This window comes from Amblyraja radiata, chromosome 2 (genome assembly GCF_010909765.2).
Source record: "Amblyraja radiata isolate CabotCenter1 chromosome 2, sAmbRad1.1.pri, whole genome shotgun sequence".
Classification (NCBI taxonomy): Eukaryota; Metazoa; Chordata; class Chondrichthyes; order Rajiformes; family Rajidae; genus Amblyraja; species Amblyraja radiata.
The window spans coordinates 114,037,900-114,065,367 of record NC_045957.1 but is presented as its reverse complement, the minus strand read 5'-3'; the positions used below and the strand labels follow the sequence as shown (position 1 = coordinate 114,065,367).

Below are 27,468 nucleotides of genomic sequence, written 5' to 3'. Positions count from 1 at the left end.
CATCTCCTGATTCAGTTTACATTTCAATTTTGCATATCATTAACCACGCAACTTACTTTAGATCAAGATATATACCATCATTCACCAACCAACAATTGATGATTAATACTTTATTATAAGGTTATAGAAACAGAAAATAGGTGGAGTAGGCCATTCGGCCCTTCAAGCCAGCACGTCCATTCAATATGGTCATGGCTGATCATCCAAAATCAGTACCCTGTTCCTGCTTTTTCCCCATATCCCTTGATTCTATTAACCCTAAGAGCTATATCAAACTCTCTCTTGAAAACATCCAGTGAATTGGCCTCCACTGCCCTCTGTGGCAGAGAATTCCAGATTCACAACTCACTGGGTGAAAAAGTTTTTCCTCATCTCAGTCCTAAATGGCCTACCCCTTATTCTTAAACTGTGATCCCTGGTTCTGGACTCCTCCAACATCGGGAACATTTTTCCTGCATCTAGGCCGTCCAATCCCCTAAGAATTTTATATGTATCTATAAGATTCCCTCTCATCCTTCTAAATTCCAGTGAATATAAGCCCAGTCGATCCATTCTTTCATTATATCAGTCAGTCCCGCCATCCCAGGAATTAACCTGGTGAACCACTGCAGCACTCCCTCAATAGCAAGAATATCCTTCCTCAAATTAGGAGACCAAGGGTCATATGGGATAGGAGTAAAATTAGGCCATTCGGCCCAAAGTCTACTCCGCCATTCAATCGTGGCTGATCTATTTATCCCTACTAACCCCATTCTCCTGCCTTCTCCCCATAACCTCTGACACAGAACTAATCAAGAATCTATATATCTCTGCCTTTAAAAAGAACCACGGACTTGGCCTCCACAGCCTTCTGTGGCAAAGAATTCCACAGATTCACCACCCTCTGATTAAAGAAATTTCCCTTCATCTCCTTCCTAAAAGAACGTCCTTATCTTTGTTTGGCACACCTTACACAAAGTATGCAAAGTCGCCATTGGGTGCCGACAAAGTTACAAAATGTTCAATGTAGTCCACAATGGTCTCTCTTTGCTCTCCGACTCCCCCCCCCTCTTTGCTCTCTGCATCCCTACCGGGTCCCCCTTTGTTCTCGGCAGCACGCACTCGATCGACCTCCGGCACCCACCTTGGGCCTGTCCGACCTCCGCCACTCAATTCACACCAATTGGAGTCCAACCCTAATGTTCATTCACCTGACATTACTGCATGCTCCATCAATTAGCTCACATTTCAACGTTCAGTCTTTATTGTTTTCCTTCTTGTAATTATTCATCTCCTACTTACAATTCCCCAGACATAACTATCTCCCTCTTACTATTGGCATAACCAGCACTTGTGTCATTCAGTCTCTCCTATGCTCCACCTTGTGCCCCCTCCTTTTCACACAGAGGGTGGTAGGTATATTGAACAAAATGAAGTAGTTGAGGCCGATACAATGACAACATTTAAAAGGTGGTTGGATGGGTATTATAGGTAGGATAAGATAGGATAAGGTCCAGGCACATGTAAATGGGACGAGCTTGGATGGTGCATCTTGATTGGCCAGAGGGCCTGTTGCTGTGGAACTTAAAACCTGTAATGTAACATCAAGCAGTTCTGATGAAAGGTCATTGGCTTGAAATATTAACTGTTTCCCTCTCCACAGATGCAGTTTGACCTATTGAATATTTCCAGCATTCTGTTTTATTACTTCCAGCATCTATAATATTTTGTTTTTGATAAATAGATAATGATGACCAAAGACCTTCAAATTGTCTCAAATCTCCAGCGGGTACATTGGGAAGTAAATCTACCTTTCTTCACTAGTCTATCTTTTATCCAATACCACTCACAGCAATGTGATTGATTTTTGAACAGTTCTTTCAAATGACTTTAACAAGCCACTCCGGTAAAGCATATTTAGGTACAGGGTATTACATTTTTATTCGGGGTCCTCATGCTAGCAATTAATTAAAAAAAAAACATTAAATTTTCTCTCCCTTATGTGCTGCTTCAGCTTTTCCCTTGAATTATTCTGCACAATGTACTAGTCATGTCTCTACTATTTATTTCATTCCCCTTACATGTTTTTCCTCTACCTGCTAAATTTTTGTAAGGTGTTCTTGAGACTCTTGAAAGGCGCCCATAAATAAAATTTATTATTATTATTATTAATGTTGCAGCCATTTCCCACATTAGCCGCAGTTATTCCGAGAAGAACCCGTTAAAGCTTTAGTTATCCTCGAGAGAAGGATAGGGGGGCATGGTGGCGCAGCAGTTATTGCCAGACAGCGGCAGAGACCAAGGTTCGATTTTGACTATGAGTGATGTCTGCACAGAGTTTTTATGTTCTCCCCGTGAGCTGCGTGAGTTTTCTTCGGGAGCTCGGGTTTCCTCCCACACTCCAAAGACATGAAGGTTGTGTAGGTTAAGTGGCTTGGCAACATTGTAATTTGTCCCTAGCGTGTGTAGGATAGTGTTAATGTACGACGATCGCTGGTCAGAGCGGATTCGGTGGGCTGTATCTCTAAAGTCTAAAGTCTAAGAACAGGGAAGTCAGTTTGTTTCAGTCACACACAAAAAATAACCTGCTTTCAAAAACAGGTTTGTAAAAGACCAAATTGACAACACGCATGACACAAAATAAAATAAATAAATAGCTTTTATATATATATATATAAAAGCTATTTATTTATTTTATATATATATAAAAGATATCTATACATAATATATATATTGGCAACATCCAGTTTTCGATTAATAGAAAATCTATTAGGATACACGTAGATAAAGCTTTCTCACAAGCAGTTTTGATTTTTTATCAAAAATTGTATAAACAAAACAGAACACGGAATTATTACAAGTTTGTTGAAGTCGTATTGTGTGCAATCTGTGGAAGTATTTGTTCTGGTCTCAATCACTTTGTCGGTATACCTCAGAAACTCATTGATCATACAATCTAAGGCTGTAAGTGTAACGAGTTACAACCATCCCCCTGCACTTTCTTCGACATTCACTTTCATCCAGCTAGATTGAGGGATGAAAGCAGTGATGAATCCATCAAGGAGCTTCACTCCAGAAGAGGAGAGACCCACCAAAAAAAAAAGTTCCCTATTCCTTCCAAACCATGACTTGGCAAAACATACCACATACAGCCTTGAGGCTCAGAAGGTATTACATTATTAAATCAATACATTTGAACTTATGACCAAAGGTTTTATTGTTTGCTAGTGTAAGAAGGCCAATAGTATAAATGGCTTCATGGCTGGGTCAATCGTATAAAAAGGAAGATCAGTATTGAATAAAAGGATAGGTTTCAGAGCAACAGTATGGTCCAGGAACAATTATATCACTTGCACAGGTCTTTATATAAATATACTTCATCCATTGTGTAAAAATAGTGTCCAAAAATTAATGGGACAAACATATCATTTTGAGCAAACAAAAACACAACAAGTTTTGGCAAATATCAGCAATCCCTGGATTCCATAGTCACCCCAATGATCCTGGTTCAATGGTGTGGCTAGGGCAGGGTTGGTAATAAGTGGCTGCACAAAGCAGAGATTACTCTAAAACCACACATATGCACATACACATTCTTCATTAATCAACTCAATTCCTTCAATCATCACCAGGGCATTTTTGTGGTTAAGATCATTCAGATGCAAACCGCTGGATTTTTTTTTGGTTTGCTTTCCTCACTCAACAGTTTCTCACTGGCATTTCACATGTCCAGCATACTTCATTTCTACTGCTCCTTCTTGGACTGCAGGTGATAGGAGGCTGAGTGGGAGGAGTTGGCACTCAAAGAAGTCAGGTCGATTTTTGCCATCTTTTCAACAATCTTCAGTTTCCTGATGGTCAGAACTGGTAGCACAAGTGCGCACAGAATGTGAAAATGGAAATACATTGACCTACAAAGTCAAAAGAGAGACAAAAAAAATTATTCAATGTATGTACAGCACCAAGTTAAGTACAATTGCACTATCCAGATGGCACTCACCATAACGACTTTGCTGTTTTAATGTTCAACCAAATGATTCTTCCTACTCTGAATTATCTATGAACAGCTAAAGTGACATTACTTCATCCGTAATGGGACTTGTCCAAAAGCTCGTTGGTCGCCGGAACCGGGAGGTAGCTGGAGACGTCGGACGCAAGGAGCAAGGGCCGGTAGGAGGGTGAACCAGGGCAATACGTCCAGCGGCTTCAAGGTCGGTTGCAAGAGGCACCACCCGGGCACCAAAGATGGCTGGACGAGGAGAGGGACATTGGTTCGCGGGAACTGCTCCAACACATCGAGCACGCGGGCCAACTGGACTTTGGAAATGGCACCAAAACATGGTAATATATGCTAAGAGAATTTCCCTGTGTAGTTGCATGTGTGACAAATAAAGCATCATTGAACCATTCAATATGATTATGGAAATACTTTTATAGTTCACCATCACACTTGTGACCAGGATATTGTAAAGTAATTGTAAAGTAAAGGAAGGCATCGTTCAAATTGCCTTGGCTTGAGCAAGTTTATCTATGCCGCAAGCAACAAGCGATACTATAACTGGCTGGCCCCCAAGTTAGAGAGTAAAAAAAAAATTGATCTGGCACAATTTCTCTACCCAAATCATAATCCGTTAAATCCAATGCACTCCTATCGGAAAATTCACAACCAAGAGTCAAACAAGGACAATTTACTCTTATGGTTTAATCGTATATGGTTCAATGTCTGGGCATGCATGCAAGTATCTGGATGAGATGTCAAAGTTTGGTTGCAAGGGGGGGGGGGGGAGGGATTGTTACCAAATTGACTTCAATATGGAAGGACAGATTCTACCAGTGGGAGAGAGTCTAGGGCCAGAGGGTCATATACTCAGAATAAAAGGATGTACCTTTAGAAAGGAATGAGGAGGAATTTCTTTAATCAGAGGGTGGAGAATCTGTGGAATTCATTGCTGTGGAGGCCAAATCAATGGATATTTTTAAGGCAGAGATAGACAAATTCTTGATTAGTAAGAGTGTAAGGGGTTATGGGGAGAAGACAGGAGAATGGGGTTGAGCGGGAAAGACAGATCAGCCATGAATGAATGGCGGAGTAGACTTGATGGGCCAAATGGCCTAATTCTACTCCCGAATTTATGTCCTTAGAAACTTATTAGATATACCATATTTGCATGCAATATATTTCAGCAGATTTCAAATGAAGGATACAGAATAGAAACCGGTGCAAAGCACAACATAACAGAATTGTGGAAATAATCCAATGCAATGTGTCTATATTTGAGTTTGCTTTTTAACCAGTACTGCAATGTGAGTGAGTTGAATCTGGCAGCTGTTACAAGGAGATGCTCACATCTGGCCAAAAATAATCTAAATTGGAATTGGCTAGGCTGAAATCAAGTTCTGGGCTCAGTTTTCATTTCAAACGCCATTTTTTTTTAGCCAGAAACTTGAAGGTCAGCCAGTTCTAAATATTCAATGCTGAAAATGATTTTACTTGCCCTGCTGGATTCTACATTAAGTCAGAAATCAACTTGGATCTGTTTCCTTCGCTCCATAGATGCTGCCGCACCCGCTGAGTTTCTCCAGCACTTTTGTCTATCTTCCATTTTCCAGCAACTACAGTACCTTCTTAAACATTTAATCAACTTGGATCACTACTTTTTTCAAGATCTCACAATTGTATCAAGCCGCGTCAAAATTAAAATTCCCCGCAATAGCCTAAACAAACAGAGCCATCTAGCAGGACAACAACACCATCCAGTAGACAAGGAGTAAAAATAACATTTCACAAACAGCCAGTGCATATAGGCCAAGTGTGGCCCACTATTGAAGAGCTACTTAGAATCCAGGAGTGCAGATATAATGAGCTTGTATTCAATCAATCTCAACATAAGCATTCATGGAGGGGAGTTCATGTGGAAAAATCTCCCTCAAAATAAAATACATCTTGTTTTTTAGCATTTAGGTACACTAATAATACCTGGCAAATGATTTGACAGCCCATATGTTAGGGAAGTGAATATGTGGAATTCATTGCCATAGACGGCTGTGGAGGCAATAGACAATAGGTGCAGGAGTAGGCCATTCGACTCTTCGAGCCAGCACCGCCATTCAATGTGATCATGGCTGATCATCCCCAATCAGGACCCCGTTCCTGCCTTCTCCCCATATCCCCCGACTCCGCTATATTTAAGAGCCCTATCTAGCTCTCTCTTGAAAGCATCCAGAGAACCTCCCTCCTCCGCACTCTGAGGCAGAGAATTCCACAGACTCACAACTCTCTGTGAGAAAAAGTGTTTCCTCGTCTCCATTCTAAATGGCTTACTCCTTATTCTTAAACTGTGGCCCCTGGTTCTGGACTCCCCCAACATCGGGAACATGTTTCCTGCCTCTAGCATGTCCAAACCCTTAACAATCTTATATGTTTCAATGAGATAGCCTCTCATCCTTCTAAACTCCAGAGTGTTCAAGCCCAGCTGCTTCATTCTCTCAGCATATGACAGTCCCGCCATCCCGGGAATTAACCTTGTAAACCTACGCTGCACTCCCTCAATAGCAAGAATGTCCTTCCTCAAATTAGGGGACCAAAACTGCACACAATACTCCAGGTGTGGTCTCACTAGGGCTCTGTACAACTGCAAAAGGACCTCTTTGCTCCTATATTCAATTCCTCTTGTTATAAAGTCCAACATGCCATTCTCTTTTTTCACTGCCTGCTGTACCTGCATGCTTACTTTCATAGACTGATGTACAAGGACCCCCAGATCCCGTTGTACTTCCCCTTTTCCCAACTTGACGCCATTTAGATAGTAATCTGCCTTCTGCCAAGTCATCGGGTATTTTTAAAGCGGAGATTGATAGGTTTTCGATTAGTAGGGACGTTAAAGATTACGGGGAGAATGGGGTTGAGAAGGAAAAATAGATCAGCCATGATCGAATGGCAGATAATACTCGATAGGCCAAATGGCCTAAATGCCACTCCAATGCCTAATAAAGATGTGTCCATGACCATTTTTAGGGAGACTAGATTGCTCTCTGGGACCTCTTATGAACTTAGGTGGCTACCCAGGACATCTCCATGTTTGAGTTTGAGACAGAGCATGTTTCAATGCCATCAGAAACCATAACTCATGGCAGGGCACACTGGATGGCCAGTAAAACTGGTGTCACATAGCTCCAGTGACTCCATGCTGTCTGTATGGAGTTTGCATTGTCTCCCTCTTAACCGTTCATTTGTGGGTTTCCCCCTGATCTTTCAGTTTCCCACACATCCCAGTTATGCTGGTTTTTCGGTTTAGACCGCAAGACATAGGAGCAAAATTAGGCCATTCGGCCCATTGAGTCTGCACTGCCATGCAATCTTGGCTGATCTATTTTTTCGTCTCAACCCCAGTCTCCTGCCTTCTACCCATCAAGGATATTTTTTATTCTTCTCCTTCAGTCATATGGCAGATGGAGTTTATTCCAAGCAAGTCTGGGTTATTGCATATGGGGAGAATGAGCATAAAGGGAAAATATACAGTTATGATCCTTAACGACATTGATATACAGAAGACTTTGGGGCCCTAGTCCATTGCTTCCTGAAAGTGACAACACAAGTAGATAGGTGGTAAAGAAGGAATGTGATATGCTTGTCTTCATCATTGAGGGCACAGTCGAGAAGTCATGTCGGAGCTTTATATAAAACTTTGGTTAGGCCGCATTTGGAGTATTGCATGCAGTTCGGTTCAACCAACTGCAGGAAGGATGTGGAATCTTTGGAGAAGGTGTAGGAAAGGTGGCAAAGTTTACCAGAATGCTGCCTGGATTAAGGGTGTTAGAACATACACCATAGAACACTACAGCGCAGGAAGAGACCCGTTGGTCCACACTGTCTGTGCTGAAGATGATGACAGTTAAACTAGTCTCCTCTACAACAACATCTTCCTGTACTTTTACAGTTTTACACATTGACAATTTAGTTATAGGCAAGCCTCGATTTCCCCTCAGATTCAAGCGAACAATTTCAACCATCAGATGGAAACTGAACAAAACTGAACAAAACATTACTGTAATTCTTGAGCAAGTTTACATTTTCTTTTATCACAAGAATCTTACAGAGTCCAACTTGTGCAGGTAATTTTGAAATAATGTAATCATTTAATTAGCCAAGTATGTAAACATACAAGGAATTTGATTTCCCAACAGTCATATAAAAAAGCAACAAGATACATAACCACATAAAAATTAAATATCAACTTAAACAGCCACAATGGCGTGTGAGAATCCCCAGGGCGCACAGCATAAGCGAAGACCCACAGCCATCAGTTCAATGAGCCGGGCCACACACACGCTCCTTCACCGTGATGTGACCAGAGTTGTACCGACCGCTGTCACTCTCTCTGCAGTCCCTGTCTGCCTGAACAGTCAGAAAGCCGTCCACACTCGCACTAGACTCCTGGATGTCCTCATGGAGCAATGTCCCCACAAAACACAGAGACCACTGCATTCACGCCACTCCCTCCGACTCGTCATCAGTGCAGGCAGCACATCCATCTTGTTTTTTCGGCGACCTCACATTCCCCACAGTGATGGAAGGCAAATAACTTACACCTTCTTTCCTCCCTTTCTCCCGCGGTCGGGGCAATCGCAACTTCCGCAGTCAGGGCGATCGAGGCCCCCGCAGTCTGCGCGATCGAAGCTCCCGCGATCGAGGCGGTCGAAGCTCCTGCGGTTGGAGGTCCCGCAGTCGATCCCTAACAAAGGGACCGGCAGCTCCACGATGTTAAAGCCACAGTGCAGAGAGAGATACGATGAAAAAGTCGCATCTCCGTCGAGGAAAGAGATAAAAAAGGTTTTCCCCCAAGCTTCCCCCATCCCCACATAATATAAAAACTAAAAGTACACTAAAAACATACGTAATCCAGACCAAAACATCAAAGGAAGAAAAAGACCAGAGAGGCTGTTGGAGAGGGTGCCATGTACGGCGCCACCTGGCTATCCTAACACCAATAGTACAATTAAATACACAAGAATATGATCAAACAAATTGGGCTCTGAAATCTTTAGGAGACAAAAGAGGAAGGTTTTATGAAGTGTCTGAAAAAAAGGCAGAGTTGGAGAGGATGAGATGTTTAAGGGATATGCAGTGAATTTTGGAGCTTTCGCAAACTGAAGATTTTGTCATCAATTGTGAGCCAGTGAAAACTGGGATCCACTAGATCCAGGCAAGTCTGGAAGAAGTGGAGGCCATGGAAGAGCTTGAAAATAATGATGTGAATGAGTTAGCATGTGGACAATAACACTTGGAATTTCAACAGTACAAATTGCAGACACTTGTGTTTATTCAACAGTGTGAAGCATTATGGCCAAGGTCAAGTGTGTAGGGAGGAACTGCAGGTGCTGGTTTAAATCGAAGATAGACACAAAATGCTGGAGTAACTCAGCGGGATAAGCAGCATCTCTGGAGAGAAAGAATGGGGGAAATTTTCGGGTCGAGACCCATCTTCAGAGTCTGAAGAACTCTGAAGGAGTCTGAAGAAGGTTCTCGAACTGAAACATCACCCATTCCTTCTCTCCAGAGTTACTCCAGCATTTTATGTCTATCTGTGGCCAAGGTCAATATCTGCATGGCACTCCCTCTAGTGGCCAGCCACTGGAGAGCAATGGAAATTTAGGAAGAAGGAAACGTTTTTGAGCTCGTCAAGACTTTACTGACCCAGCTCCAAATCCACGTTGCTCCAAATACTCGTTGACCCATTTCCATTAACAACTTTGGTTATCAAAAAGCTTTAACTCGGGCGCAATTAAAAAAAAGAATCACAATTGAACTATCTCATTGTGGAAAATATGGGAGTGCTGGGACTATGGCCTCCTTAAGTGTATCAATGCACACATTTATATACTGGAGGAGGCGCTGTCCTGAACGGCTGCCTGTCCTGCAGTTGTCCGTTTTTTTCCCCTTCTTTTTTATTATTTTTAGTACGTTGAGTGTGCAGTCAGGGGGCCTAATCTTTTTATGTGTGGGGGGTGGTGGGGGGGAAGGGGGAAACTGCTTTTCGAGTCCCTACCTGGTCGGAGGGGTTGCCTTCCTCCGAGCAGCGACTTCGACCTGTCCTTGCGGCCTACCAGCGGGTCCTGGAGCGACGTTTCCCTGAGGGGACCTGGCCAGAACATCGGCTTTGGCGGCGGCGCAGAACATCGGCTTTGGCGGCGGCACAGCGCTGGAGCGCTATTGCGGAGCGGGCGATGCCTTTCCTGGGTCGCCGCGCTGGGACTCCAGTATGCTGGGACCGCCGATAAGAGCATTGTGGAGCCGCGGTTCTGTGGAGCGGCCAGTTGCGACGCTGAACTTTACATCCCGGAGCCTGGGATCTCTCGCTGAGATCGCCAGTGTGCGGAGCTCCGTCCGGCGCGGTCTGTTAGCTTGGAAGCTGCGGTCTCCGGTGCGAAGGCGGCCATTCCTGGCACCCCAAGCCGCTGGGGGTTCTCCCGACGCCGGAGCACCATCACCCGGCGAGAACATTGGGCGCCGTGGCGGCGACTGTGGAGGCCTCAATAGGCCCGACTTTGGGTGGACAAGAGGATGGGGACTGGACTTTGTGCCTTCCCCCACAGTGGGAATCACTGTGGGGGGATGTTTTTGTGTTGAACTTCTTTTTGAATGCTATGTTGTATTTTTATTAGTGTGCTGCAAGGACATCAGAATTTCCCCTGAATAAGGGGATTAATAAAGTTTAATCTAATCTAATCTAATTTATACTTCACATGACAAAAGTGCAAACTGTCACGAATTTAACTGAACCTGGTGTTGATCTTTTCCTCAAAGTCATTAATGAACTTGACAATATTTATCCATCCAGGTAAAGTAGAAACATTTTTCACTTTCCTTGTACATATACACTTGGTTTCAATCATATATATCATGCATCACAATTCTACCAGGTCAGAATCTCAGATTTTCTGGGTATATGCAGTTAAGTTTCCCCATACACAATCTAAAAAAAGATGTCCCATCCTTGGTCAGTCAAATGATAAATTATCCGCGTTACTGTGAAAAGTAAGAGGACGATTACAAATATTTGCAGTTATGATTTTCCTATAAATCCAATGCTTTTTGGAGTTTAAAGGTGAAATCCAAAAATCAAACAGCAGGTTGACTTTTACTTGTGCAGGAAGGAACTGCAGTCTACACCAAAGATAGACACAAATTGCTGGAGTAACTCAGCGGGTCAGGCAGTATCTACGGAGAAAAGGAATAGGTGACGTTTCGGGAAGAGACCCTTCTTCAGACTGAGAATGGACTCTTCAGACACAGTCTGACACAGTCTGAAGAAGGGTCTCGACCCCAACCGTCACCTGTTCCTTTTCTCCAGAGATGCTGCCTGACCCGTTAGGTTGACTTACCTGTAGAATTTGATAGTAGGCTCCGTAGCCAGTAGAAGGAAAGGTGTTACAATATAGCATAGAGCCAGCTGAGTCGAAGTCCAAGTGAGAATATCATAGACAACTTTCTTTGTTTTAGAAGAAAGGAAGTAATGTCTGAAGTTGGTCCTCATCTACAAGGCAGGAAAAAAGCAAGAGGTTCAGAACAAAATTCATTAATAACGAAACTATTTCAAACCTTACGAGAAACAAGGAACTGCAGATAATGGTTTGCAAGAAAAGACAAAGTGCTCGAGTAACTTAGCGGGTCAAGCAGCATCGTTGGGGTTCATGGATAGGTGACATTGGGGTCAGAGCTCTTTTTGGGACCTGGAACGTCACCTATCCATGTTCTTCAGAGATGCTGCCTGACTCGCCGAGTTACTCCACCAGTTCATGTCTTTTATTATTTCAAAACATTTTGGAAATGTATGCGGTCCCAATGCTCATAGGCTTCTTTAAAACACACATAATAGTGGCCTAGAAATTCATTAGCTCTTTTCATGACGTTCGCAAACTATGATGGATGGAGCATTTAGATCTAATTTTCAATCACAATTCTAGCACAACAGGGCTTGCACACTTTTACCAAGCAATGGGAAACAGGGGCGGTGTCATAGAGCACACAAACAGGCACTTCGGCCCTCGTCCATGCCCCATCTACACTAGTCCCATTTGGCCGATATCCCTCGAAACCTATCCTATCCATGTACCTATCTAAATGCTTCTTAAAGGTTGCGATAGTACCTGCCTCAACTACCTCCTCTGGCAGCTTGTTCCATACACCCACCAGCCTTTGTGTAAAAAAGTTACCCCTCAGGTTCCTATTAACTCTTTCCCCCCTCACCTTAAACCTATATCCCCCTACTCTGAGCAAAAGACTCTGTGTGTTTACCCAATCTCTTCCTCCCATGATTTTGTACACCTCTACAAGATCATCCCTCACCCTAGCCTGCTCAAACTCTCCCGACAGCTCAGGCTCTCAGGTCCTGGCAACATCCTCGTAAATCTTCTCTGCACCCTTTCCAGCTAGACAACATCTTTTCAACCGTGCATGTGACTATTGTGAGCAGTACAATCTCACAGATCAATGGCACTTAGACATGTAGCCAGCACAAATAACTCAGGGTCTTAAAGGGAATAGTTGGCATCCAACATGTCAAACTACCTTACTTATCACACATTTGGACTGGTACATGGATGAAAGGTTTGGTGGGTTATGGGTCAAATGCATAAAAATGGGACTAGCTTAAACGGGCATTTTGATTGGCAGTAATGAGTTAGGCTGAAGGGCCTTTTTCCATGTAGTATGACTCGAAAATTCCACTGAAAATGAATGGAGATGGAAAGATTTTTGGAGGCTTGGGAGACTGTACTTAGATTTGGAGCTTGGGATAACAATATTTTATTCCTCCCCGATTAATCCCTGAAGGCTGGTCCGATGCACCTGATGAAGGGGTGGGGGATGGGTGGAGAACAGGTGGAATCAGGAGCCATTCAAGGTAACTAGCAGAAGAACGTAACAAGTTATAGTGAATTTGACATCAGTAAAGGCCCAGAAACACTCAACAATATTGAAAATTGTATTGTTACCTAACAAGGAACGGTTGATTGTCCACTATAACCAACTGAGGTGGTTAAAGTTCAACCCAAGGCTGGGAGGGAAGAAACGTGGCATTTGGGTTGTGGTTAAACAAGTGGGAATTCACAGGCTGGGAGGCACAGTCAGATCAGTGGATAACTGGAAGAACTGGTGCAGGGATGGGATGGTGCAACGTGAGTTTCAATCTGCTATAACCAAAATCCATTATATAGAGGTTCATTTATTCCAAAGTTCCTAACGGATAAATAAAGTTCATTGAATTGAATTGAATTATCGCGAGGCTTTACCGTATTGCACTCATCGGGGTCAGGGAACATGGTTAATGTGTAGCTATGAACCTTACTAGTTAACTAATAGTAGAAGCCAAGTTATATCAACCACTGCTTTCTCCTGGAGGCCATTGTATTTTTTTTCTCCATTCTGGATTTCCTCTCCCTTTCTCATTCTCACAGCTTCACAAGCTTGTGCAAGTATCAAACCAGTTCCTGACTTTTTGAACAGCAGCTGCCATGATAACATAATACCATCACACAAACCAACCTCCCTTCTATTGACCTCATGCTGCCTCGGCAAGGCCAGCAGCATAATCAAGGATGAGTCGCAACCTGGCCACTCCCTCTTCTCCCCTCTCCCATCAGACAAAACGTTTAGAAGTATGAAAACACATACATCTATAGTCAGGGACAGTTTCCTCCCAGCTGTGATCAGGCAACAGAATCATCCTACCACGACTAGAGAGCAGTTCTGAACTACAATCTACCTCTTTGGTGACCCTTGGGCTATCCATACATAGAAACATAGAAAATAGGTGCAGGAGGAGGCCATTCGGCCTTTCGAGCCATTCATTGTGATCAAGGCTGATCATCCCTATCAATAACCCGTGCCTGCCTTCTCCCCATATCCTTTGACTCCACTAGCCCCTAGAGCTCTATCTAACTCTCTCTTAAATCCATCCAGTGACTTGGCCTCCACTTTTATCAGCACATTAATGTATCCTTAATGTGTTTCTACCAGAATCTTTGCAGTTCAGTTCCTTATCACCATACAACCTACACACCATGACCTCTCCAATGCAAAGGAGTTCCTGTAAATTTACTTTGCCTCTGTGCCAGCTGGTTGTAGTGACGGGGGGTCTAAAAGGTTATAGTTTTCAGCTTCAGAAACACAACAGGCAAATTTGTATCATCTCTGAAAACAGGCAAAGGGATTGCACTGTGGATTTACCACACACCTGTTGCTTCTGAAGCATCCTGCTCAGAAACAAGGATGTAATTAATGCTGAGGCTTTATAAAGCATTGGTCAGATCACGTGTGGAGTATTGTGAGCCGTTTTGGGCCCTATAACTGAGGAGGGATGTGCTGCTATTGGAGAGGGTCCTGAGGAGATTTACGACAATGATCCCAGGAATGGTTGGGTTAACATATGATGAACGTTGACAGCCTGTACTCACTGGAGTTTAGAAGGCTGAGCGGGGACCTCATTGAAACCTACCGAATAGTGTAAGGCCTGGATAGAGTGGATGTGAATAGGATCAGGTGCAAAATTGGGCCATTCGGCCCATCACGTCTACTCCGCCATTCAATCATGGCTGATCAATCTCTCCCTCCTAACCCCAAACTCCTGCCTCCTCCCCATAACCTCTGACACCCGTACTAATCAAGAATCTATATATCTCGGCCTTAAAAATATCCATTGACTTGGCCTCCACAGCCACCGTGGCAGAATTTCACAGATTCGCCACCCTTTGACTAAAGCAATTCCTCCTCATCTCCTTTGTAAAGGAACATCCTTTAATTTTGATGCTATGGCCTCTGGTCCTAGAGTCTCCTACTGGTAGAAGCATCCTCTCCACATCTACTCTATCCAAACCTTTCACTATTTGGAAAGTTGCAATGAGGTACCCCTTCATCCTTCTAAACTCCAGCGAGTACAGGCCCAGTGTTGTCAAGCGCTCATCATATGTTACTCACTCATTCCTGGGATAATCTTTATAAACCTCCTCTGCACCTTCTCCAGAGCCGCCACATCCTTCCTCAGATATAGTGCTGAAAATTGCTTACAATACTCCAAATGTGGCCTGACCTGCATCTTACAGAGACTCAGCATTACATCCCTGTTTTTGTATTCTAGTACTCTTGAAATAAATGCTATCATTGCGTTTGTCTTCCATACTACCGATTTGACTATCATTTATGATATGACTTGCAAATTAACTTTTTGGGGATCCTACACCAGCACTCCCAAGTCCCTTTACACCTCCAATTTCTGAATTCTCTTCCCATTTAGAAAATAGTCTACGGCTTTATTCCTACTACCAAAATGAATGACTCCACTCTTTGCTACACTGTATTCCATCTGCCACTTCTCTGCCCACTCTTCCATCCTGTCCAAGTCCTTCAGCAGAGTCCCTGCTTTCTCTACACTACCTGCCCCTCCACCTATTTTCGTATCATCTGCAAACTTGGCCACAAAGCCTTCAATCCCCTCATCCAAATTACTAATATACAACGTGAAAAGGAGCAGCCCCTGCACCGACCACCGCAGAACTCCTCGAGTCGCTGGCAGCCAACCATAAAAAGTCCCGTTTATTGCCACTCTTTGGCTTCTGCCATCCAGTCAACCTGCTATCCAGGCTAGTATCAGCCCTTTGATACCATGGGCTCTCATCTTCCTTAGCATCTTCACGTATGGCACCTTATCAAAGACTTTCTGAAAATCTAGGTAAATAACATCCACTGACTCTCCTTTGTCTGTCCTGCTATTTACTTCGTAGAATTCCAGCAGATTCGTCAGGTAAGATCTCCCCTTCACTAAACCATGCTGACATCGGCCTATTTTATCATGAACTCCGTAACCTCACCCTTTATAATGGAATCTTACCATTCAGTGAAGTCAAACTAGCCGGCCTACTGTTTGCACTCTTCTGCTTTGCTGCCTTCTTGTTCAGAGTGGTAATATTGGCAATTTTCCAATCGTCTTGAACCACTCCTGACTCGAGTGATCTTGAAAATATCACTATTAATGCCTCCGCAATCTCTAAAGCCACCTCTTTCAGAACTCAAGGGTGCAGTCCCATCTGGCCCAGGTGACTTATCCACCTTCAGACCTTTCAGATTCCCAAGCACCTTCTCCTTAGTAATAGCCAGTTGGAATATGACAGACAGGGAGAAAACATTTGTATCTACAGGGGACAGCAGAACTAAGGATCATAAACACATGACAGTTATTAGCAATCCAGTGGGGAATTAATATTCAACATTCACAAGGTACTTATAGGATACAGAGTAGAAATCGCTACAAGTCTTCAGGACAACTGGCAAAGGTGCTGGTGGCATGTGATTAACATAAGTGAGAAAAGAGTACTGTATAAGCTGACATGGTCAAACAATGAGGAGTGAAAGGATGTCAAACAATGAGGAGTGAAAGTATAGGGGCAGGGAGGTTCTACTGCAGTTGTACAGGGTATTGGTGAGACCACACCTGGAGTATTGTGTACAGTTTTGGTCTCCAAATCTGAGGAAAGACATTCTTGCCATAGAGGGAGTACAGAGAAGGTTCACCAGACTGATTCCTGGGATGTCAGGACTTTCATATGAAGAAAGACTGGATAGACTCGGCTTGTACTCGCTAGAATTTAGAAGATTGAGGGGGGATCTTATAGAAACTTACAAAATTCTTAAGGGGTTGGACAGGCTAGATGCAGGAAGATTGTTCCAGATGTTGGGGAAGTCCAGGACAAGGGGTCACAGTTTAAGGACAAAGGGGAAATCCTTTAGGACCGAGATGAGAAAAACATTTTTCACACAGAGAATCTCTGGAACTCTCTGCCACAGAAGGTAGTTGAGGCCAGTTCATTGGCTATATTTAAGAGGGAGTTAGATGTGGTCCTTGTGGCTAAAGGGATCAGGGGGTATGGAGAGAAGGCAGGTACAGGATACTGAGTTGGATGATCAGCCATGATCATATTGAAAGGCGGTGCAGGCTCGAAGGGCCGAATGGCCGACTCCTGCATCTATTTTCTATGTTTCTATGTTCATGTGGAGCAGAAACCAGCAAAAACCAGATGGATCAAATAGCCTACTTGATTGGTATAAAAATCCAGAGTTTTCAGTACTGTATAATATGTAACCATATGATTGCTTTGTTAAGATCATAAATCCATTGATGGCACATCTTGAAAATATTGCTGAGGCTTTGCCTCTCTTTCAAACAAATGACTGACTAGGATGACATGAGAATTTAGGATGACATGAAAAAGTTAGAAGTTTTCAGCAAACACAGCTAACCACAAACACACAGCAGAATCTATTTAAAACAAAGCAGAATGCCTATTTTTAAAAAGATTTTTTTAAATCAGAAAAGCTTCTCTCGTACTCCTTTGGCCAATTTATTTACAATTAAACAAGTTTAGTTTTAACAATATTTGTTCAGTGTGTTTTGCAGTACAGATCCAGCATCCTCGGTTCCAGAGCCTTTTCTGGATTATCTGTTTCGCTAGGCCAACAGTGATTGCGGCCTCCGAGAGAGATCCAACGGTACCGGAACATTCCACCTAGGCCGTTGAAGAGCCGAAATACCGGCATGCAAAGTCAGCCTCGGAATGCGGATGGGAAAGGCCAGATTCTGGAACTACGGCCACAGGATGAATTCGACTCGCGGATCAGCCACAGAAGTCGGCCGGGAAAATCTGCCGGGGTGGGGGGTTAGATTTCAAGTATGATCTTGTAATTTTGTCTGGATTAAAGGAGGTGTGGACCTGTACTTTCCAATCCATATCTCTATAATCTTTACTATCTATATCTCCCATAATCCATAACTTTTACAACCTTCCAAGACATTTGTACGTGTCAGATCTGGTTTCATGTACATGGTGGATTTAAAAAATCTCGCTTTTGGTGACCATGCCTTCAATTACCGACGTGTTAATTTTTGGAATGCCCTCCAATAACCTATTTTCCTAAAAACTGCATGATTGACCAAACAGTTGTACATCTGTCTTCACACTGCTCTGTGAATCTGTTCCATATTTTCTCTGTAAGGGACTGAGCGCTATGTAAAGCCAAGATGCTGCTGTTAACTTTAACCGACCACCATATTCCTCGTGCTTGGAATTTCCATTTCTCCCTTGAGCTTTCTAAAACAATGTAAATTTGCAGATCTATTGTGAAGTAGATGTATGGCCGTTTACAACAATATTAAAATGTTGTTAAAATCACCACTATTATACATTACACTGTGATCCCTAGGACCAAGATTAATTGTCAAAACTAATTGGGTTGCGTTAAAATTGCAACAAAAAAAAAGAAAGTAATAGTATTTGTATAATGGCGCCAAAAATGGCGGCGCCTGCATATGTAATATATGCAAAATGAATGTTCCTGTACAGTTGCATATGTGACAAATAAAGCACTATTGAACTACATTACATATAATAAATTCCTGTCACAGATCAACTGGGCTATTATATTTCCATTATCAGAGTAACAGTTTTGCTTGCTGAAAAGAAGTGCGCTCTTCATGTTCTTTCCGTGTACTTCTTCCATATAAAATGAGCCCTGCTTTAATATTTTTTTGCTGGTTTGGTGAAGATTGCAATTTGGGGTGGCGACATATGAAGTTCCTGTGTCTCAAAGAGGACCAAGCTGAATACATGATAATTTAACCATGGTGTACGTGTACAATTCAAAATGCACTGTGGCTTTAACATAGGTTTATGCGAGCAGTTAACAATGCTGTTAAAGGGGAAACGCCCTGGTTAACAGAGAATCTTGAACATTTGTCAACAAGATGAATTTAACATGCACTTGTTGGCATGATGAACATATATTCAAATAAACCATCAATTAAATCAGTACCTCCTACACAGATCACCCCAGACCCACACCTTAGCCCCCATCTGTTTCTCATCAATGTCTGCCTCTTGGCAAGATAAATATTGATAATTTAGACTTTAACGTTAGAAGCATAAAGAGAGCTAGCTCATGATACAAATTTTGGCTATGTGGTTGACATGAGGAAAGGATTGGACTGCAGGAATACGTGTCTGGCTTGGTCAGCTGGGAGGAAAAGAAAATAAGTGGGGGGATACTGAATGATGAAGAGGAACAGATGGAACTTACATACAGAATATAAAAAACAGCAGTTAAAAAGGGGAACAGGGGAACACAGCAGTTAAAAAGGCTGTACCTAGGTAATTGTGACAATAATGTGTCATTGAATCATCAATTCTGTATACAATAGGAGAATGGCTAACTTAACAGAAATCAGTGAGTTACTTTTAAGTTAAAAATCAGCGAATATCTTCCTGCAGTTTATTTAATACTTAGGATAAGAAATGATATCAACGAGTAGACAAGCATCTTCATGCAATGGATAGGTACTCACCGCTCTTGCAGCCAGTGTGATAGGGATTGCAGTAAAAAAAGTGAAGTAATAGCCAGGGTACACTCCATGCCACAATGCTGAAAGTATGAACGTTAGAGCAGTGGGGAAGTAGGGAGCCCGATTGTAACAGACACTGAGGAAAATAGAAAAGGACAATGTTAGAAGAAAGATGATACAAAAGTCAGATTTGCTTTGCATTATTAGCCACCATGAACACCAAGTTGACTCTATGTGCTATCTGCCAATCACCAGTTGTTTTAGACGCACATGGTGATCCAAAATGGCATCCATCTATCTATCTTCTATCTATATTACTAAAAGTCTGTTCTTGACCGGTTTTGGCGATCTGTGCTGCGATTTCCGAGAGAACGCCGCCACCTACGGCCGTCATTTTTGGCCACCTCGCTCAGAGCCCCCCTCCGCCGCATGTGTGCCGAGGATTTTTCCAGTCGATGAAAAATGACAGAGATATTAATGATTTTACAAAATTCCCCATTCTCTCTGCTGCCCCCGCTGGCAGCAGGGGGGATGGACTATAAAACCAGGAAGTGGTGTGCCTCAATTAGTCTGCAAGCTGGAGGAAGGCAGAGGGTCACGTTTCTCTGAGCTGTGAATAACACTGAGCACATGTTCACACAACTGTGAGTAAGTACCCTTAATGTGGTTTGAAAATGAAAATATGGTTAAAGTAAAAAAGCACTGCCTGCAAATGGTTGTTTGGGGGGTTTGGGTTGAAATAAAAAGGCAATCTACCCCCCCCCCCTCTCCTCTCCCCCCCCCCCCTCTCCCCTCCCCCCCCCCTCTCCTCTCCCCCCCCCCTCCTCTCCCCCCCCTCTCCTCTCCCCCCATTTCCTCTCCCCCCCCCTCTCCTCTCCCCCCCTCTCCTCTCCCCCCCCTCTCCTCTCCCCCCCCTCTCCTCTCCCCCCCCTCTCCTCTCCCCCCCCTCTCCTCTCCCCCCCCTCTCCTCTCCTCTCCCCCCCCTCTCCTCTCCCCCCCCTCTCCTCTCCCCCCCCCTCTCCTCTCCCCCCCTCTCCTCTCCCCTCCCTCTCCTCTCCCCCCCTCTCCTCTCCCCCCCCTCTCCTCTCCCCCCCCTCTCCTCTCTCCCCCCCCCTCTCCTCTCTCCCACCCTCTCCTCTCTCCCCCCCCTCTCCTCTCTCCCCCCCCCCTCTCCTCTCTCCCCCCCCTCTCCTCTCTCCCCCCCTCTCCTCTATCCCCCCTCTCCCCTCTCCCCCCCCTCTCCTCTCTCCCCCCCTCTCCTCTATCCCCCCCATCTCCTCTCTCCTCTCTCCCCCCCCCCCTCTCCTCTCTCCCCCCCCTCTCCTCTCTCCCCCCCCTCTCCTCTCTCCCCCCCTTCTCCTCTCTCCCCCCTCTCCTCTCTCCCCCCCTCTCCTCTCTCCCCCCTCTCCTCTCTCCCCCCCTCTCCTCTCTCCCCCCCTCTCCTCTCTCCCCCCCTCTCCTCTCTCCCCCCTCTCCTCTCTCCCCCCCTCTCCTCTCTCCCCCCCTCTCCTCTCTCCCCCCCCTCTCCTCTCTCCCCCCCTCTCCTCTCTCCCCCCCTCCCCTCACCTCTCCCCCCCTCTCTCCCCCTCTCTCTCTCCTCCCCTCCACCCCCACCTTTCCCCTCTCGCCCACCCTCCCTCTTCTCCTCCTCGCCACCCCCTCTCCCTCTTGCCCCTCTCTCTGTGTCTCTGCCCCTTCTCTCTCTGCCCTCACTCTCTACCCCCCCTCCCCCCCTCTCTAGACGTGACTGCAAGTTGGGGGCTATGCATCAGTAGATAGGGTGGTTATGGGGTAAAAGGAGCAAATTAATAATATTAATATAATATTAAGGGGGTGATTAGCGTGAGTGCGGGGGGGGTGGGATAGTTAGTGTGTGTGACGCTGCATGCCGCCTCCCCCCCCACAACCGCACGTTGGGGGAACAGACCCAACGGGTCTGCACTTGGTCTAGTATATTACTAAATCTCTGTTCTTGACCGCTTTTGGCCTTCTGTGCTGCGATTTCCGAGAGAACGCCGCCACCTACGGCCGTCATTTTTGGCCACCTCGCTCAGAGCCCCCCTCCGCCCCCAGGAAAATTCCCCATTCTCTCTGCTGCCCCTGCTGGAGGGAGGGGGAGGGACTATAAAACCAGGAAGTGGTGTGCCTCAATCAGAGCTCTGAATGACACTGAACAAATGTCTCCACAGCTGTGAATACCCATAATGTGGTTTGAAAATGAAAATATGGTTAGTTTGAAGAAAAAAGCACTGCCTGCAAATGGTTGTTTGGGTTGAAGTAAAAAGGCACCCTCTCTCTCTCTCCCCTCCTCTCTCTCCCCTCCTCTCTCTCCCCCCCCTCTCCCCATCACCCCCCCTCTCCCCATCACCTCTTCCCCCCCCCTCCTCTCCCCCCCCAAGACGTATCTAATTTAATTTATGCGGAATTGTGATCATCATTGATCTTGTATTATTTTGAACAACCTCTTTAAAGACTGCATCTAATTGGCTTGCTTACCTCTTTAGCCAAGCTCCAGTTTGAATATTCCAACTGTCTAGACACATTTTAAAACTTGTAGCCGTCTGGAAAAGGAAAATAAAAGTGCAGAAATTTGTAAGTAAATAGAATACAGGAATTTCCTCCAGGGAAAAGCAAAATGTTCCCATACCACTGTCTGATAAAGGACATTTTCTATCATCTTTATCACCATCAATGTCAAAATATTTTTTTAAAGTGGAATTTCTATTGATCAATCAATAAAAGTAACTTTAGACTTTAGTTCAAGTTCAAGTGAGTTTATTGTCATGTGTCCCTGAACTTTAATTTAGAGATACACCGTAAAAACAGGCCCTTCGGCCCACCAAGTCCGCGCCGACCAGCGATCACCCCAACACATGCATTACCCTGCACACTAGGGACAATTTACAATTTTACCAAAGCCAATTAACCTACAAACCAATACATATTTGGAGTGTGGGAGGAAACCGGAGCACCCAGAGAAAACCCACTCGGTCATAGGGAGAACGTGCAAACTCTGTACAGACAGCACCGGTAGTCAGAATCAAACCTGCATTTCTGGCGGTGTAAGACAGCAACTCTACTGCTGCTCCACCGTGCTGCCCTTAACTTACTATAACAATCTTTTAAATTATTTTGGAACAAGAATATTATTTCTACCATTCCTCTTCTATGATATTTAAGTGTCAGAGGTTAAGGGAGAAGGCAGGAGAATGGGGTTAGGAGGGAGAGATAGATCAGCCATGATTGAATGGCGGAGGAGACTTGTTGGGTCGAATGTCCTAATTCTTCTCCTGTCACTTCTGATCTTATTCATCAGGTAAGCATTTACTAAGAACATATGTACAGAGCAATTTGATGTAGAACTCCAAAACATATGCAATTACTGGAAAATCAACTGTAACAATATTCATTGCCTTTATGCAATACTACCAGATAGATCATCGGAACATGGAATCATTATATCCATTTCAAGTAATAAAAAAGAAAACAAAAACATTTGGAATAGAGCAGAACGGCATAGCATTAATTACAATTGTATGGTCTTCAAATGTAAAAGACTAAGCACAATAGGTAGCATGTTACATCTGATGTGGGGGATTTAAACAATTAAAGCTAGCTCGGACCATATAAATACAGTTATAGTCAAGAGTATTTACTTGTCATATGCACTGGGAACGAAACAATAAAATTCTTAGAGTAAACCCTCGTTTTAACCGACCTCTTTATAATGGATTTTGGTTATAGCAGATGGACCTGCCGACGCCACCCGCGACTCGCACCGTCTCCCTGGCCGCTAACAGCCCCGGCTTCCAACGCCATCTCGCAAGCGCGCCTTCCTTCACCCACAGTACAGCGCTTTCTTCAGGCCCACATCACTGACAGGACACACTTGGTCATTGTGGGGCTCCCTCCCCTCTCACCAGCTGCTGCTTCTTTCGGTCGGCCATCGCTTTTTCTGCTCCCCCCTGCACCGCCACTTCCTTCTTCTCAATAGCCAATGGACAATAGGTGCAGGAGTAGGCCATTCAGCCCTTCGAGCCAGCACCGCCATTCATTGCGATCATGGCTGATCATCTACAATCAATACCCCGTTCCTGCCTTCTCCCCATATCCCTTGACTCCGCTATCTTTAAGAGCTCCATCTAACTCTCTCTTGAAAACATCCAGTGAATTGGGCTCCACTGCCTTCTGTGGCTGAGAATTGCACAGATTCACAACTCTCTGGGTGAAAATGTTTTTCCTCATCTCTGTTCTAAATGGCCTACCCCTTATTCTTAAACTGTGGCCCCTGGTTCTGGACTCCCCCAACATTGGGAACATGTTTCCTGCCTCTAGCATGCCCAATCCCTTAATAATTTTATGTGTCAATAAGATCCCCTCGCAACCTTCTAAATTCCAGTGTATACAAGCCCAGTCGCTCCATTCTATCAATATATGACAGTCCCGCCATGCCAGGAATTAACTTTGTGAACCGAAGCTGCTCTCCCCTGGAGTTGCCGACATACTCCATCTCGGAAGACGTGAATGCAACAACAGCCATGTCAATCTTGGATGGCTATCACAGCAGACTAACAACCTGATCCCCAACAAATCTCTTAGACTGCAGAGGAACCATCTTAAACTGACAGTCCTCTCAGTGGGAAAGCCATATTGATCTAACCATAGACATTCTGCCTGTACCCCTCGATCAACTCGCCCAGCTTTCTGCCGTACACAAAGAGGTGTGATGCATTACTGGCAGACCATTGGAAATTTGCAGTCCAGGTCACCAGATGTCAGGAACCCTCCACTGTGAATCAAGCTCGAAGCACTTGAACTGAGTGCAGAACAGAGAGGAAATGCATTGGAGGAACATGAAAAGGGAACATGATTAATGGTTCTAATCAATTTAGCGCACTTTGATTTGGACGTTTAGTTTGGAATATCTATTTTATGTCGACTTTGATAGTGGCCAAGAAAATTCTGCAATGGCTGAGAGAGTGTTGCCATGATATTAGACGGTTAGTGACTGTGAAGTGGGATGGCTCAGATAAAAAGCAGTTGCAGATGGCCTCCTCCCTTGCACCTCCCCGTCCACAGTTGTTTGTTACATAGTTTGTGGCAAGGGCTGAGGTTTCACATTGGCGAGGTTGTCAAGTATACAACATATCACCACAACTCTTGACACCCACTCTGCTGAATAGTGTGGAGCTTCCCCTGACTCATCGGGCAACAGTCTTGTTTCAGCACAGTGACCTGTTCTCATATTCTGGGTGAAAGTGTAACACCTGTCATCTGCACGATGCCCAGGTGTATGGATTCAGTGGTCAAGTCAATGGGCAGCCTTCCGTAGAACATAGAAAAATACAAGCCCATCAACCCGCAATGTCAGCGCTGAACAGCATGCTAAGATAAACTAATCACATCTGCCTGCACGATCCATATCCCTCCACTCCCTTCATATCTGTGTGCCAAAAGCCCCTTAAACATCTCTATCGTGTCTGTCTCCACCACCACCCCAGGCCATGCAATTCTCATTTAAACTTTGCCTATCTGTACACTGTGAATGGCTTGATTGCAATCATGTTTTGTCTTTCTGCCAGCTGATTAGTATGCAACAAAAGCTTTTCACTGTACCTCGGTACACGTGACAATAAACTAAACTCTGAATTGTCTGATCTTAAAGCCATACCTTCCCTGGGAAAAGGTTTGACTGTCTACCCATTTCCTCTGCCTCTCAGAATTTCATTTACTTTTATCAGGTCATCCCTCAAGATCCAGTGTTTTAGAGAAAATAATCCAAGGTTTTCAACCTCTCCTTGCACCTAATACACCCTGATCCAGGCAGCATTCTGCTGAAGCTCTTGTGTACCCTCTCCCCAGCCTCCATACCCTTCCTGACATGGGGTGACCAAAACTACTCACAGTATTCCAAATGCAGCCTAACCAAAGTCTTGTAGAGCTGCATCATGACTTCCTGACTCTTATACTCAATGCCCCAACCAATGGAAGCAAGCATACCATACATTTCTTTACCGTTCTATCTACTTTCTGAAAGATATGAATCTGGACGCTAAGATCGTTCTGCACATCAATGCATGATCGAATGGCGGATCAAACTCGATGGACTGAATGGCCTAATTCCGATCCTGTCATGGTCTTCAGGGTCATAGGCTTAGAGTCGTAAGCTTGAAGGCCCTACAACCATAGTCGTTGGCTTAGAGGACCCACCTCTTGCAGGTTTTCCAGTGACGGACTCCAAAAAGACTCATACCTGCTCAAGTAAGTTGATTTAAGTAATACTGAAGCAAGCCTTACGACAATTTGAAAGCACACCAACGCCTCTACTTCCTTAGAAGGCTTAGGAAGTTCAGCATGTCCCCAACAACAACTCTCACCAACTTCTACAGATGCGCCGTAGTAAGCTTTTTATCATGATGCATCACAGCATGGTTTAGGAATATGAGAAACTGCAGAGACCAACTGTATAGCCTAGACCAACACAGAAACCTTTGCAAGGCCAGCAGCAGAATCAAGGACGTCTCACCACAGTCACTCCCTCTCCCCTCAAGCAAGATGTGCAGAAGTGTGAAAACACATGCCTCCAGATTTAGGGCAGTATCTCCCCAGCTGTTATCAGGCACTGAACCAACCTATCACCAACTAGAAGAGTAGTCCTGACCTACCATCTACCTCTTTGGAGACCCTCAAACTAAATTGTATCTGATTTTACCTTGCTCTAAACATTATTCCCTTTATCCTGTATCTGTACACTGGGAACAGCTTGATTGGAATCAAGTATAATATTTTCATTGACTGGATAACACGCACCAAAAAATCTTTTCATTGTTCCTCGGTACACGTGACAATAATAAACTAAACTAAATTCAAGAGAGTCAGGGGGCGGAAGTTAGCTGTTACTAAGGAGAAGGTGCTTGGGAAGTTGAAAGGGCTGAAGGTGGATGTCACCTGGACCGGATGGACTGCACCCTATGGTTCTGAAAGAGGTGGTTTTAGAGACCGTGGAGGCATTAATAGGGATATTTCAAGAAACATTAAAGTCAGGAGTGGTTCCAGACGATTGGAAAATTGCTAATATTACCCCGCTGCACAAGGGAGCAAAGCAGAATGGTGGGAACTATCTGGTTAGTCTGACTTCAGTGGTTGGTAAGATTTTAGAGTCCATTATAAACGACCAGGTTACCATGTACTTAGAGGTTCATGATAAAATAGGCCGAAGTCAGCATGATTTTGTGAAGGGGTAGCCTTGCCAGACAAATCTGCTGGAATTCTTTGAAGAAGTAATTGTTAGGACAAAGGAAGTTCAGTAGATTGCGCATGGTGGTGCAGTGGTAGAGTTGCTGCCTTACAGCGAATGCAGCGCTGGAGACCCTGGTTCAATCCCGACTACGGGTGCTGTCTGTACGGAGTTTGTACGTTCTCCCCGTGACCTGCGTGGGTTTTCTCCGAGATCTTCGGTTTTCTCCCACACTCCAAAGACGTACATGTTTGTAGGTTAATTGGCTTGGTAAATGGAAAAATTGTCCCTAGTGGGTGCAGGATAGTGTTAATGTGTGGGGATTGCTGGTCGGCGCGGAACCGGTGGGCCGAAGGGCCTGTTTCCGCACTGTATCTCTAAACTAAACTAAGAGTTTGTTTACCTAGATTTTCAGAATGCCTTTGATAAGTTGCCACACGTGAGACTTCTAGGAGAGATGAGAGCCCATGGTATCAAAGGGCAGATACGAGCACGGATGGCATGTTGGCTGGATGCCAGAAGGCAAAGAGTGGCAGTAAGGGGAGCTTTTTCTGGTTGGCTGCCAGTGACTAATGGTGTTCCGCAGGGGTCGGTGTTGGTGCCTGTAGTCTTCACGTTGCATATTAATGCTTTGGATGAGGGGATGAACTCTCCTATCTCACCAGGGACTAACTTTACTGTACCATTCTGCTGTTTTTTTTCCCCTTTCTCCGTCTGCCCACAATATTTAATATGTAAAAGAATATGTGATTCTGTTCCATTCTGTTTGTAGTTTGTTTTTTGCACAAAGTCCACGAGCATTGGCACTTTTCATTTCACTGCACATCTCGTATGTGTATGTGACGAATAAACTTGACTTGACGGCCT

The 27,468-nt window shown here is 44.5% G+C and overlaps 1 protein-coding gene across 3 annotated transcripts in view; it reads right to left on the bottom strand.

Annotated features, from left to right (window-relative positions):
• Positions 1–3,171: 3,171 nt before the first annotated feature.
• Positions 3,172–27,468, bottom strand: part of mboat1 (membrane bound O-acyltransferase domain containing 1) — an 87,391-nt gene continuing 63,094 nt past the window's right edge. For all 3 annotated transcript variants that reach the window (XM_033013668.1, XM_033013677.1, XM_033013687.1), the window contains 4 exons: positions 21,861–21,925; positions 19,368–19,500; positions 11,362–11,513; positions 3,172–3,890 (listed from right to left, as the gene is read on the bottom strand). In XM_033013668.1, the coding sequence (XP_032869559.1) occupies positions 3,725–3,890; positions 11,362–11,513; positions 19,368–19,500; positions 21,861–21,925 (516 nt within the window). In that variant the 3' untranslated portion in view covers positions 3,172–3,724. The remainder of the gene's footprint in view (positions 3,891–11,361; positions 11,514–19,367; positions 19,501–21,860; positions 21,926–27,468) is intronic.